Raw genomic sequence first — 13,163 nt, 5'->3', positions numbered from 1 at the left:
AAGGCAGAGTAAGCAGTGTGGTAGGCTGGAGGCAAGCATCCACGGTCGGCTGGCTGGGTGACTTCCCAACACGCTGTTGGGAGCCCATCCCTGTACCGGGGAGGGGGGCTGCTGATAAACTTGGAGGAGCAGGAAGGGCAGCTGGGCGATGAAGGGCCTGGAGGGGGATGAGTGGAGACGGGCCCCTCAGCTGCCATTCCCCCATCTCCCCTCGCCCTTGGCTGAAGCCAGGCAATCCCTGATCTCAGAGAAGCGTGTGTTGTGTCTCAAGGAGCAGGACAAGGAGCCCTTCATGGGCAGGAGTGAGGAAACACCGACCCCGGGTGTGGTTGGCATCACAGTCTCCAGGCCAGTGTGACGCTCGGTGTCTGCTCGGGGCAGGTCATGGGGCCAACCTGCTGCGGTCCATGGCCAGCCCAGGGCATCCTGGCAGCGCCCCGGGTGAGGGCAAGGCAGTGCCTGGCATCCCACTGGATTCTTCGCCTCCTTTCCCAGGACCAGGGAACCCCTCCCTCCCACCACCGCCCGCTGTCCCCATGTGGTCCTAACGCCTCACGCCTGCACGTGGCTCAGGCAGCCTCGTTGCACGCGTGCACACACGGCTACCCGCAGATGTGGGCTGGTGGGCGGCACTGGGTCTGTGTTCAGCAGGAGCTGGGGAGCCCACGGCGGCGGCCTGACCCTTCCCCCAGGAGCAGCCAGGGAGGAAGCCCCTTGCCCTGGTGACTCGTGCAGATGCCGACCTCCCCTTGCCCTCCCCGGGAGTCAGCTGAGAGGACCACGTGTCCCTGGCATGGCCCTCCAAAGCGTGTGCGTGCATGCACACAGCGTCTCTGATGGGCGGGGGATCGGCTCCCGCGAGGGTGGCCTCTTCAGCTGCCATCAGATGGGGGGGGTGGCGGGGGGCGCCATCGAGGCCGAGTGCCCTGCTCCCCCACGGTTTCTCCTCACGCTTCACGAGGCAGCAGGGCCCTGCTCCACGGACTCCAGGAATTGGGGAAGCCACCGCAAATGACGGTCCCCAAACTTGCGTTACGTGGCCTGTATTAGTTTCGGCTGCTGCCGTAATATTAGCCCCGATGTGGTGGCTTAAAGCAGCGTGACGCACTTTCCTGTACGTCTGGGAGTCCGAAGTCTGAAACCCGTCTCCTGACCTGGAGCACGGCTGTGTTCCTTCTCGGGAGAAGCATCTCTTGGCCGTTCCGGCGTCTAGAGGCTCGTGACTCGTGGCCCCTTCCTCCCTCTGCTAAGCCAGCAGGGCAGTGCCTGCTCGCCTCCCTGTAGTCGGGACCCCGTGGTTGTACGAGGCCCTCCCGGGCAATGGAGGGTGCTTCTGCCTCCAGACATGGCCCTTCATCCCATCTGCACGGTCCCCTCGTCCCGTCCATTCAGGGGGCCTCAGCTTTCTATGCTGCTGCCCACGGGGGGTGGGGGGAGACGGAGATTAGTCTCCCAAATCCGGGCCTCCGCAAAGTCCTTCTGACCAGCAGTTAAAAGCATGTGCTTGGGAAATCCAGAACGTGCTGTCAAGGCCACTTATCACGTTGAATTATCTGAATTCACCGTGTATGTGCGTGTGCACGTGGGCAGGAGAAAACCAGTTGAATATCGACAATTTCCTGGTCGGACCTAATATTGAAGAAAAGGGGTCCCTGGTTGTTCGAATCACCACCTGACCACCTGACATATCACAGGCGCCATGGTACAACCTGTAGGAACGGCTTTAGCCGGAGGGCCGCCCGAGGCTGAGGCCGGGGGAGAGTCACGGGCTTGGTGCACTGTTCTCTCTGCTTCTGCGTGTGTGTGGACGCTTCTACAGCGAGGAGCAGAAGAGAGGCGTGCGCACGCGGGCCGACGCAGCCGGCTCCCGGGCCGCTCCCCCCCGCCCGGCGGCCGGGGGCCTGTCACCAGGTCACTGTGTGGAGGGCATGGCATCGCCTGCCCGCCTCAGGGCTCCCAGCCACGCTCCGCCCCGGCCGCCCCGGGCTCCAGGCTGGCCTCCCTGCTTCCTTGGTTCCAGTGTCATCGCCTAGGCGACCAGGACGCTGCCACCACCGCCTGCCTGCCCAGCCACGGGCTGTGGGCCTCCCAGCTGCCTCCCCTCCACACCGACCTCGACCCTCGGGGCCCGGGCTCCCACCAAGGTAGGCTTGGGCTCAGCCCGGCCCAGCTCTCTCAGGCCTGCGCTTGGGGTCCCGTCACCGCCTCCCTGCCACACAGCAGCTCAGGGCCACCCCGGGGGGCAGGGAGTGGGGGGCCCCGGAGCATGCGTGGCAGGCAGGCAGGCTGGCGGCCAGGCCAGAACAGGGAGGCCATGTCCGGGGTTCCCCTGACGGGGTGAGGAGCACCAGCCACAGCGGGGTGGTACTTTGCGGAGCCACCTGCTCCCAGGGGGCCATGGGTGACTCAAGGGGCCCAGGCGAGGGCGCCAGGCGGGTGGGGGCAGAGTCCTTCTCATGCCTCTGCCTGCACCCCGTGGGCGTGCTGGGAACTCTCCACTTCCTGCCGGGGAGGGGCCGCCGCCTGCTCGAGGAGGACACCACTCTCTAGCTTCTTGGGGCCAATTCAGCCCCGTTCCTCCAGGCTCACTCACCTGCACGGGGCCCTAGAGCCTGTCCAGACCCACCCCTCTGCTTCGCCTGGCTGCCTCTGTGGAGACCCAGACAACAGGGCTAGCTCCCTATGTCGGCACACCTGCCACCGCTGTCCTGCCTACACAGCCGGACTCCTGAGGTAGGGGGTCGTCAGGGTCCTGCCGTACCTGCAGAGGGACGGCTATGGGGGTTCGAGGTGAGGAAGGCAGAGAGCGTGCACCGTGGGTGAAAGGGCGTGGGGCGGCTGAGCAGCGGTCCCGTCCCCTCCCTGCGTGAAGGGAAGCGGCCTTCTGGGAGCGCTCATGCAGGAGTCACCCAGAGATAACTCACTTGCAGACACGCAAACGGCCCCACAGCCAGACGGGCAACCACGCTTTGCACCCCTGAGCCGGGCCAGGGGTCCTGCCAGATGCTCGTGCATAGCTCAATCGTGTGTGAGGCGTGTGACCATCACTGCCCCACAGGCCGGAAGAGAGAGAACCCCCACACGGGCACGAAGCTGGTAGCGGGCTGGAGGCACTCGGATCTCTAGCTAGGTGGAGGTTTACTGAAGAGTGCATTAAGAAGCGGGAATCAGCTTGGAAGGGGGTTCTGGGGCAGGACCCGCGTCCTCGTCCCTCCCTGCCCCTCTGTATCCCAGCCCTGTCCACTTGTTCCATGTTCCCCCAACTTACCTGGACCCGCCAAGGCCCGCCTCACTGACCACCCGCCTCTGGGCTCCCTGGGCCCATGTATGCCTGCCGGGGTGACCTTCCCCACAAACATCCCACTGTGCCCCACGTGAGCTGAACCCTGAAGCTTGCTCCCCGAAGTCCACGGGCTCAGGGCCCTTCGTGTGGCCTCCAGAGGGGCCTGTCCCTTCTCTAGCCCGCCTTCCCTCCTCCCCCGACCTAAAGGCTGCCAGGGCCTGTCCTTGGCCGAGCCCCACCCCATGGTGCCCATCCTCCCATGGCCCCCCAAGCTCAATGTCAGCTGGGGAGACCTGCAGATGGCCATGCTGATGTGGGCCTTCACGTGCCCTCATGCTGACCTTGGCCATGGTCCACACCCATTCTGGGCGCCCTTTACACCGGGCGGTGAAAGCTGGTTTGCTTGTGTGTCCCCCAGTAGTAGCAGCTCCTGGAGGGCAGGGCTGCCTGGTGGGAGCCAGAGTGGGCTCCAGCCCAGCCTTGGCACTTCCAAGCTGTTTGGCGCAGGGCAGGTGACCCACCCTCCCTGTGCTGCTGTAAGAACATCTGCAGAGTAGGGGTGCAGAGCTCTTCCCTTCCTACCACGTTACATGGAAGATGGAGGTCAATAAATACAGAGGTCTCCAGGCTGGGGCTGGGGCAGAGGGAGTGTGCGGGAGATTCTGGGTGCCATTATCAGAAAGACACCCCCAAGGCTAGGGGACAGGGAGTGGGGCAGCGGCAGCTCTGTGGAACGCTGATGGATGTTTCTGGAGGGAGGGACGGGTGGACGGACCAGCATCATGGCACCTTGGGTGAAGTCAGATGTGCGGCCGACTTGAGAGCTGGGAAGGAACAGAATGCGGGAGTCAGACAGAGCGTCCGCAAGTGAGCTGGTGTCCCAACTGGGAGCGGGCAGGGTGGTGGGGGAGACTTCAGGCAGCGTGTTTCTGGGCCCAGAGCAGGCACCCAGGGTGCGGGAGGCACAGGGTCTGCACGGGTGGGGACACATCTGGGGGGTCTCCTCCGAGGAGTGTGCAGGTGTCCAGAGAAGGGTGCTGGGTGGGATGGTGGTTTGGGAACCGTCATCCAGAGCATGGTTGAAGGAGCTCACATGCTTGCCTGGGAAAGAGAAGACTCTGGAGCACAGAGCAGCACCTCCAATGAGGACACACTGGCCCGTGTCCGGGGGCAGAAACAGGCCAGGGAGGGGAGGGTGGGAGGAGACAGGTAGGAAGGACAGCGGTGCCTGGCAGCCCAGCGGGCGAGAGGACGCGGTCTGGTCATTGGTCCCAGGCCCCATGGCGACCCCGTCCCAGCAGTCCCCAAGGTAGAGGCGCTTCCAGAGAAGGCAGCTATTTGCCCTGTGCAGACGGGCACCGGCTGCCTCCTCAGTGTTCCGGGCAGCCTCGGGCCTGGGGAATCAGCAGCCACGAGCCCTCGGGGAGGGGACCTCTAGTAGAGGAAGCTGCTACGGGCATTCTGAAGGTCTGTCTTCAGACCGGGACGGGGGTCTGCCTCGTTCTGCAGGCGCCTCGTTCCTGGACAGACCAGGGCAGAGGGGCTTCTGCTAACGAACCAGGGACAGGGCAGCGACCTGGCCCCGCCTGTGTGCTTCGCTGCCTCCTGATCAGGGCTTGGCTTCTTCCCCCACTGACACCTGATTCTAAGTAACTGTTGGTCAGCTGGTAATCACTGCTGTTTCTCAAGCTCCTAGGATGTGTCCGGGTCAGTGCCCTGCTGAGCACATGGCAGGAAACAGAGCCTCCGAATGGGCAATACACCTGTCCAGGGGCTGTAGAGCAGCGGAGGGGGGCTGTGTGGACGTGGACGGAGAGGGAGAGGGAGCAGGGGGTGTGGGCAGTGCCGAGCCGCCGAGTGGGAAACCACGGGACAGGAGCTGTGTGGCCGGGCATGACCTGCACGTGTTGGGTGGGGGGCTGGAGGAAAGACGCTGCCAGATCCGCAGAGGGCAGGTGGGCCTCAGGGCGGGTCGGACTTTGAGATGCTGGGTGAAGAAAGGGGTGGGCAAGGGGCTTTCCAGGCACGACGCACGGTGTGCAGGCTGCGGAGGGTCAGGCCAGGTAGAGGGCAGGGTCAAGAGCAGGGTTGCTGGAGGCAGACTGCTGGTTTTGACCTTCGGCCCCAACTAGCTGTGTGCCTTTGGGCAGATGACCTCACCTCCCTGTGCATGTTTCCACGTTGACCTTAAAACGAGCTGCAGATTTGCTGGTCTCACTACCCCCTTGGGGATGCTGTAGTGATTAGCGATGCTTGGGTGTTTCTTGGTTTACTTCCCCTACCAGGAGCTGCTCTGTGACAGCCCTTTCCTGCCGGGGGTTGGGGTATTCACTGGTGGGTCCCCAAAACTGCTCAGCCGAACGCTCCCCCAGCCAAGGCCCGAACCCGGAGCCCTACAGCCCTGGGCGGCTTGCTTTACCGTGGTTTCCTTCCGCAAGTGTGCGAAGCCCACGTGCTCAGGGGGCTGACGCCATTGCCCTGCCTCGCATGGGTGCTAAGCCAACCCCTAGACTCACACCCAAAGTGCTGGCGCCCTCACAGTCCTCCACACTGGGCCCAGGTGCCAGGGGAAGGCCCCACGACCCGGGCCTGGTTGCAGAAGGAGGCCATTTGCTGTGACGGAGCCTGGCGGCTGGGGTAAGAGACCGGCAGGTGAGAAGCAGCAGGGCCAAGGGGGCTCTGGAGTCTGCCCCCCGCCCTGCCTCCTTCGAGTGGGCCCTGGCCCAGGAGGGAGGGTGGGAGGGCAGCTTGATCGGGCGCCTCCTGCTGTTTTCATATTTCACAAGTGTGCCCTGTCCCGGGGTGGGGAGGCTAAATTTGTCTCTCATTGCCAGCGCCCGGTCTCCCTCGGCATGGGCAGAGGGCCAACCGCGAGCCGTCTCAGGGCCACCGGAGGCCCCAGGCCACGTCCTCCTCACCAGGCCCTGCAGGACTCCGTCCTTCTGCAGGAGGTCCCGGGCGCAGATCCGGCCAGCCATGGCCTGACCCACCCCACCCCACCCACCCCACCCCACCCCACCCACCCCACCCCACCCCACGTGGCCAGGGCTGCCTAGCACTCCCGTGGCCACGTGGCCTGGGCCACAGGCCGGAGGGGCGGGCACAGATGGCCGCTGCCCTGGGTCCCTGAGGAGGGAGGCACTTGGGGCCGTCCTGGCTGCACCCCACAAGGTGAGGGCAGCCCCTGTTCTGGGGGTGGTAGGGACAGCAGAGGCCCCTCAGCACCGAGGGCCCCGGGAGGCTGGGCCCCGAGCGTCCTGCTGGAACTCGGCTGGGGAAGAGCGCTCTTTCCAGAGGGTTTGCCTGCCCCCTGTGTCCTCGCCTGCTGGCCGCCTGACCCCTCCACCCAGGTAGGGGGACTTCTGGGCACCAGAGCATTCTCAGTCCCCTCGAGGCCACAGGGCTGATTGGAAGGGGCCCGGGAAGGCCCTGGGGTCCCTTCCTGCAGTGGTCTGAGTTTACTGAGCAAAAAGGGGACATAACGGTGGGAAGGAGCCCTGTCATACCCGTGGTGTCAGAAGAACAGTGGAGATGGAGTGTTTGGGGGTGAGGGTCAGGATGGAGCTCTTTGGGTCACTTTTCCACTGAACTGAAGGGCGTTGCCTCCCTCCCTGGACGCTGGTTTCCCGAAGGCCTGGGTGCGGGCTGTGAGCCCTGCATTGGCCCTCCCTGCTCTCAGGACTCTACAAGCAGTGGGAGGGGGTGACAGAGGCTCGGGCAAGGGGTGGGGACTGCCATCCCCATGCACAAGGTGATTCTCTTTGTCGGGGGGGTCACAGGAGCCCCAGCTTATCGGAGGTGGTTTTGGGGCCCGGGGCCGGTGGAGGGGACAGGAACACAATCCTGCCCAACCAACATGGCTCTCCTGTGAGGCACACAGAGGAATCCGCGCTCCATGACCTGGGAGGCAGAGGAAGGGGTTCCTGATTAGGGGTCAGGGAGGACAGTGGCTTCCTGGAGGAGGCTGGGTCCTGGCCTGGCCTAGGGGGACACAGATGGGGCGGGGGGCAGGGTGGGGGGACATGTGGAGAAAGGTAGGGACAGAGGGGACAGGGTAGGCAGCAGGGAGGGAACATGTGGGGACAGGATGGGGGGGCAGGGGACATGTAAGGACAGGGTAGGAAGCAGGGAGGGGACACGTGGGGGACAGGACGGGGGCAGGGAGGGGACACATGGGGACAGGGCGTGGGCAGGGAGGGGACACGTGGGGACTGGGCATGACAGGCGGTGTTGAGCACCCGGAGGCCCCGTCCAGGGCTTGGCCAGCAGCAGCTAGAAGCAGTGGTGTGGCCCCGCGTCTCCCCTGCGGCACTGACCCCTGATCTAGAACATTCTCTGCTGCGGGGGGACTGCTGTGAATTGTAGGGTGCTGAGAAGCATCCCCTCCCCCACCAGTGGTAACAACCGAACGTGTTGGCGGATGTTGCCAAGTGGCTCCATCAGAGACCTTTGGGTTGAGGACTCAGAAAACCCCTGAGTCGGTGGTGAGGGGGGTGGGTCTGCACCTTCACTCCGGCTCTGGGCTGCACGGTGCCTGCAGCCCACCTGAGCTCTGGGGGTCCTGGAGCCTCGCTGGCAGCCCCGTGATGCCCCCTGAGTCACAAATATTTGCTGGAAATTCCCTGAGGTGCTGCAGGGTCAGCGGTGCCCACAACACGGCCCAGCACCCCGAGAACAGGGACACACATGGCACCCTTTCTGGTGGGTGCCTCTGGCTTGGTGGTTCTGGGCAGGCCCGTGCGTGCCCAGCGGTGTCTCACCCCACACTTCCTGCACCCACAACCTTACGCTGCAGGGCCCCCTGCTCCTCGCGAGGTTGAGCGCACTTTCCCTCCAGAGCAACTCACCCTTCATGGAAGGGCCCAGGTGGCCAAGGGCGCATCTGCACCTTGCACCTCGGTTACGACCTAAAGAATGTTTCCTCGGGAGTCCGTCTTTCCCGCACTAATATGTAATCTTTAAGATGATCTCCCACGTTTGCAAAAGCAATTGCCATTAGGTCCGGCAGCCAAGTTTCCTTTGTGAGTGTGTTTCCAAACTTAAAATGCAGGTCACTGGGGCCATTGGTGTTCCTTATGAGGAGCTGTTCTGTGTCTCACCTCTGCCGTCCTCTGCCAAATGCCGCAGTGGGTCCAGGGTAGATCCTGCCCCTGCCCTGAGGACAGAGGAGGGGGGCCCACGGGGTCCAGGGGCAGTGCCCAGTGAGGGGCCCCTATCCTCGACCCGACATCAGCATTTTCTCTTTCTCATGCCCCGGCAGGAGCTCCTGGGGCCTACGGGGACAGGGTGTACAGCTCCCTTGACTCGTGGTCATGGGGGCCTGGGTTCACTGCAGCCAGCTCTGGGGAGCTTCCCAGGGACACTGGAGATCATGGAGTCGGTGGCTTCCTGGCTCGGGCCCCACGGCGTCCTGTAAGGACAGGGCAGGTGTCTGGACCCTCATTTTGCTAAAATGAAGAACCTGAGCAGAAGTCACCAGTGGAGGCTGCTGACCACCCTCAGGGTGGACAAGGAAGGGCCCCCACGGAGTGGGGGAGCTGGGCCTGCGTGATCCTTCTCCCTGAGGGTCTGTCCCAGAGTGCTGGTGAATCCCCTGGTGCCAGTTAGAGATGCAGATTCCTGAGCTCCCGCCATGGGAGCCCCTTGGCGTGGGGCCCTGGAATATGCGTTCTTTTTTTCCTTTTAAGATTTATTTATTTATTTGAGAGAGAGAGAGCACAAGCGGGAGGGGCAGAAGGAGAGAGAGAGAGAATCCCAAGCAGGCTCGATCCCGTGACCCCGAGATCACAACCTGAGCCAAAACCAAGAGCCAACCGATTGCACCGCCCCGGCGCCCCGAGAATATGCATTCTGATCAGTGTCCCTGAAGCTGGGGGCCCACTGCCGAGGTCTCGGGGCAGTGGGTGAAGTCCCTCCAGGCCTGTGTGGCAGCTGCAGGGGCCTGTGCTGGTGGCTGAGTGCGGAAGGCTGGACAGGCTTCTGTGTCTGTCTGTCTGTCTCTGTCTTTCAGCTTAGAGCCGCTTCGGGCCAGAGAAGGAAGCAAGCTAACGCTGGGTGGTGGCGGCCGGTTTGACTGGGCACCGGGATGGTCTCTCCGAGACGGTGGCCTCTGAGCTGAGCCCCAGGTGCTGGGCAGGGGCCTGAGGGGGATGAGGCGGGTGGGGGTGGGCTCTGCGGTCAGGGCCTGCGGGCCACAGCGAGGCACTTGGGGCTTCATCCGAAGCGCAAGGGACAGCCCACTGGGGCGGGTGGCTAGACAGGGAGGGGACAGGTGTGGGCACTGCAGGGGCCAGGGTGGACCCAGGGAGGGCAGTGGACATGAGGTCCTGGGTTTGGGGATAGTTTGGTGGAAAAGCAGCAGGATCTGCTGAGCACAGAGTCTGATGACCCCATGGAGTTCCTCCCCGCCCCTCGCCAGGGCCCCAGGGACTTGGGTGTCAGTTTCCTGCTGCCATCCAGTGTGGCCGGGCCGGCTCCGTCTGCCCTGCCCCCCGCCCTGCTGTCACAGCGGGTGAGAGGTCCCCCGGCCAGAGCCGGGCTGACCGGGCGCAGCTCGGGGTGAAGCAGGGCGAGGGGGGAGGGCAGACACGCTGGCTGTGTCCCCTGGCGGTTGGAGTGGGGGGGTGCTCTGGAGTGTCACCTCCCTAGCCGTTCCCTTGGGAGGGAGGTGCCGGGGCTGGAGGCTGAGTGTCTCCCCTTTCCCTGTGCCGGCTCCCGGACGCTGGGCTTTGGGACATGGAGGGTTTTCCTTTCTTTGCAGCTGGTGGGGTAAGTACCCACCACGTTCTCTGCAGCACTGAGTCTCTTGTGTCTTTGATTAATTTTTTTTATCGCGTGAAATTCACGTAATATAGAATTAACCCTTTGAAGGTGAGCCATGCAGTGACATTTCGTACAGTCACAATCTGCGCAGGACCTCCATCCGGCTCCAGGACGTTCCACCGCTCCCACGGGAAACCCCGTTCCCCTTCGCAGTCACTCCCTGGCCCCCTCGGCCCAGCCCTGGTACCGGAGACCTGTCTGTGGTGGGCGCGACGTTTGCGCAGTCCCGGGATGCCTGCTTCCCTCGCTCAGCAGGATGTCCTCAAGGCTCACGCACGCAGCAGCGAGCCGCCATGCTTCGTTCCTCCCCGTGGTCGAGCGGCACCCCGTTGTGTGGATGGACCCCGTTGGTCTGTCCATTCGTCCGTTGGGGCTCATGTGGGCTGGGGCCTCTTTCGGCCGCTGTGATTAGACTCGCAGGGTCTTGCTGACCGTTTGCTGTGTGACGTTAGCCAAGTGTTTTCCATCTCTGGGCTTGGACGGTCCATCTGCAAATTGAAGAGGGTGGGCCCAAACAGCCTGGACAAGAGGACCTCCTGTTGGCACGCTCCCCGCACACCCCAGGGCCGCTCGACCAGTAATCCCTGCTCGCCCAGAAAGGGCCAGCCTTAGGGAACGGCTGGGGGCGGGTTTCTGCCGAGCCTCAGCTTGGCCGCTGGCTCCACAGCCCGGCAGCTGGTGCTGTTCTACCAAGTCCACCCCCTTCCGAATTACCGGGTGGGCAGCTCCACGCCCAGCACTCCGCTCCACTGGGCTTTGGACAGCTCAGCCCAGGGCGGGAGTGACCTCCCCAGAACAGGAGACATGCAAGTGAGCACTGCCCAGCCTTGTTAAAACCCTTGTGGGCTGGGGCACCTGGGGGGCTCAGTCTGTGGCGCATCCGGCTCCTGGTTTCAGCTCAGGTCGTGATATCGGGCTCCGCGTCGGGCTCCCCGCTCAGCACGGAGTCTGCTTGAGATTTTGCCTGCACGTGCACATGCTTGCTGTCTCTCAAATAAATAAAAAACAAACAGCCCTGTGGGTAGATCATGTGCTGAGGGGTGTGTGCGGGGGGGGTGACTCAGTTAATTCTGAATGCTGAGGAAACCACTCTCATTCCCGTGCATGTGGCTGTGCTGTGTGACCTCAGTAGGTCACTTAACCTCTCTGAGCCTGCAGGAGAGTTGGTTTGGGGCCAGTGCTCTCTAAACTGCCAGTCCCAGGCCGTCCTTGCTCGGCCCGCCTTAGCGCTCGGGCCAGCCCCTGGGGCAGCCCTCCTGGACCACGCCACTGCTCCGGAGACCAGTGGCCTGGCACGTGGCGGCCCCCGGGAGAGTGTCGCAGACCTCCACCAGCGCCCGCCTGCCTGGGGACAAAGTGACAGATTGCGGGTGTGCCCTCCCTCCCCCGGCGGCTGCGGGCAGGTCTGGGCCTGCCGGCTGGGGCTCTGCCAGGCGGACCGTGGCCAAGCCAAGGACCCGGAGGCCGGCTCCGGGGAGACACCATCTTGGCCTGGGTGGGGCGGTGGGCAGGGCGGGCTCTGGTTTCCCTGCCCCTCCCCACCACGGGAGGATAGGGGCCCCGGCTGTGCCTGGCCCGGTTCCAGGATGGCAGGCCCACTGCGGGGTGGGAGCTGGGTGTGGACACTCTCGGGAGAGGAAACCCTGGGGACAGAGGCCAGCCTGTCTGGGCACCCCAGGCCCTGGGCATCTCCTGTGACAGGGGGACCACCGTGCAGTGATCCCACTCCGGTGACAACCTCACAGCCTTGGCCCGGGGTTGCCTCCTGGGGTCCAAACTGCTTTTGTGTCCAGGCCACAGGGGAGGGCCCTGTCTCAGAGGTGGACGGCTGGCTGATATCCTACAGCCACAGGGCACAGCCAACCTCAGACCCGGGGCTCGGCTCCGGCCTCAGGGCCTGCCCTGCACATGCCCTTCCCAAGAGGGGGTGACCCGGGATCTGAGCTGTCCTCACGTCCTGGGGCATCGGGAGCCCCCAAATCTGGCTTGAGCCCCGAAGGCCAAGCCTAGAGACACAGTTCAGAGTGAATAGAAACCCCTGCTGCCCGCGGCACCCCCCAGCACAGTAAGCGTGGACCATGCTGACACCGTGAGCCTGCAGAACCAGGAAACAGCTTCCTCCATAGGTTTGTCAGGACATTTCAGTGGCAAAGTAGAAAATGTGTCAGCTCCTGAAACCGTTCATCCAAGGGTAGGACGTGGGTCTGGAGCCAGGCCTGCCCCTCTGCTAGGTGGGGTCCTGCCTGGGACAGGGGAGGATGAAGCGGGGCGGAGGCCGGCCTTCCCAAAGCACTCACTGTCCTTCTTCCCTCCTTGCAGAGCGAGCTGCCCTCCGGGCCGGGTGCCGAGAAGATGTCCCAGCCCAACACCGTGGACGAGGGGGCCACGTTCGAGCATCTCTGGAACTCCCTGTGAGTATTTCCTCCGGCTGACAGGCTGGACTCAGGCTAGGTGAGGGGGAGGCGGGGGCTGCTGGTGTGGGCTCTCTCCTGGGGATGCAGGGTCCAGAGGAGTCTGGGCCAGGAGAGGTCCAGGGGACAGAGCTCAGGTGGGGCTGCGCCTCCCTGGTGGCCTAGCCCTGGAGAGGCCAGAGGAGGAGGGAGGGGGCAGAGGAGACAGCCGGGGGGCTGAAGGGCAGGCCCCCTGGGAGCTGAGGGCCAGCCCCGAGCCCTGGGCCTGGGCAGGGCTGATGGCTCTGTTCCTGTATTCCCAGGGAACCAGACAGCACCTACTTTGACCTGCCCCAGTCCAGCCAGGGAAACAATGAGGTGGTGGGCGGCGCAGAGGCAGGCATGGACGTCTTCCACCTGCAGGGCATGACCACCCCCGTCATGGTGAGTGGGGCTGCTGTGTGCGGAGATCTCGGGGTGGGGGCGGTAAGCACGGACCATGCTGACCGCAAGCCTGCACAGCCAGGAAGCAGCTTCCTCTGTAGGTTTGTCAGGACATTTCAGTGGCAAAGTAGAAAATGTGTCAGCTCAGGAAACCGTTCGTGTAAGGGTAGGAATGGATTCAGGCATGGCTGGATCCGGGTGTAGGAATGGATTCAGGCATGGCT

The 13,163-nt window shown here is 63.9% G+C and overlaps 1 protein-coding gene across 1 annotated transcript in view; it reads left to right on the top strand.

Moving 5' to 3' along the window:
* Window positions 1–12,457: 12,457 nt before the first annotated feature.
* Window positions 12,458–13,163, top strand: part of TP73 (tumor protein p73) — a 41,464-nt gene continuing 40,758 nt past the window's right edge. Inside the window, exons 1-2 of the mRNA XM_035020259.1 lie at window positions 12,458–12,516; window positions 12,819–12,939. Of these exons, the coding sequence (XP_034876150.1) occupies window positions 12,458–12,516; window positions 12,819–12,939 (180 nt within the window). The remainder of the gene's footprint in view (window positions 12,517–12,818; window positions 12,940–13,163) is intronic.

Source organism: Mirounga leonina, unplaced genomic scaffold (genome assembly GCF_011800145.1).
Source record: "Mirounga leonina isolate KUSES-001 unplaced genomic scaffold, KU_Mleo_1.0 Mir_173, whole genome shotgun sequence".
Classification (NCBI taxonomy): Eukaryota; Metazoa; Chordata; class Mammalia; order Carnivora; family Phocidae; genus Mirounga; species Mirounga leonina.
The sequence above is the reverse complement of the archived record's forward strand: the minus strand, read 5'-3'. Positions and strand labels throughout refer to the sequence as shown.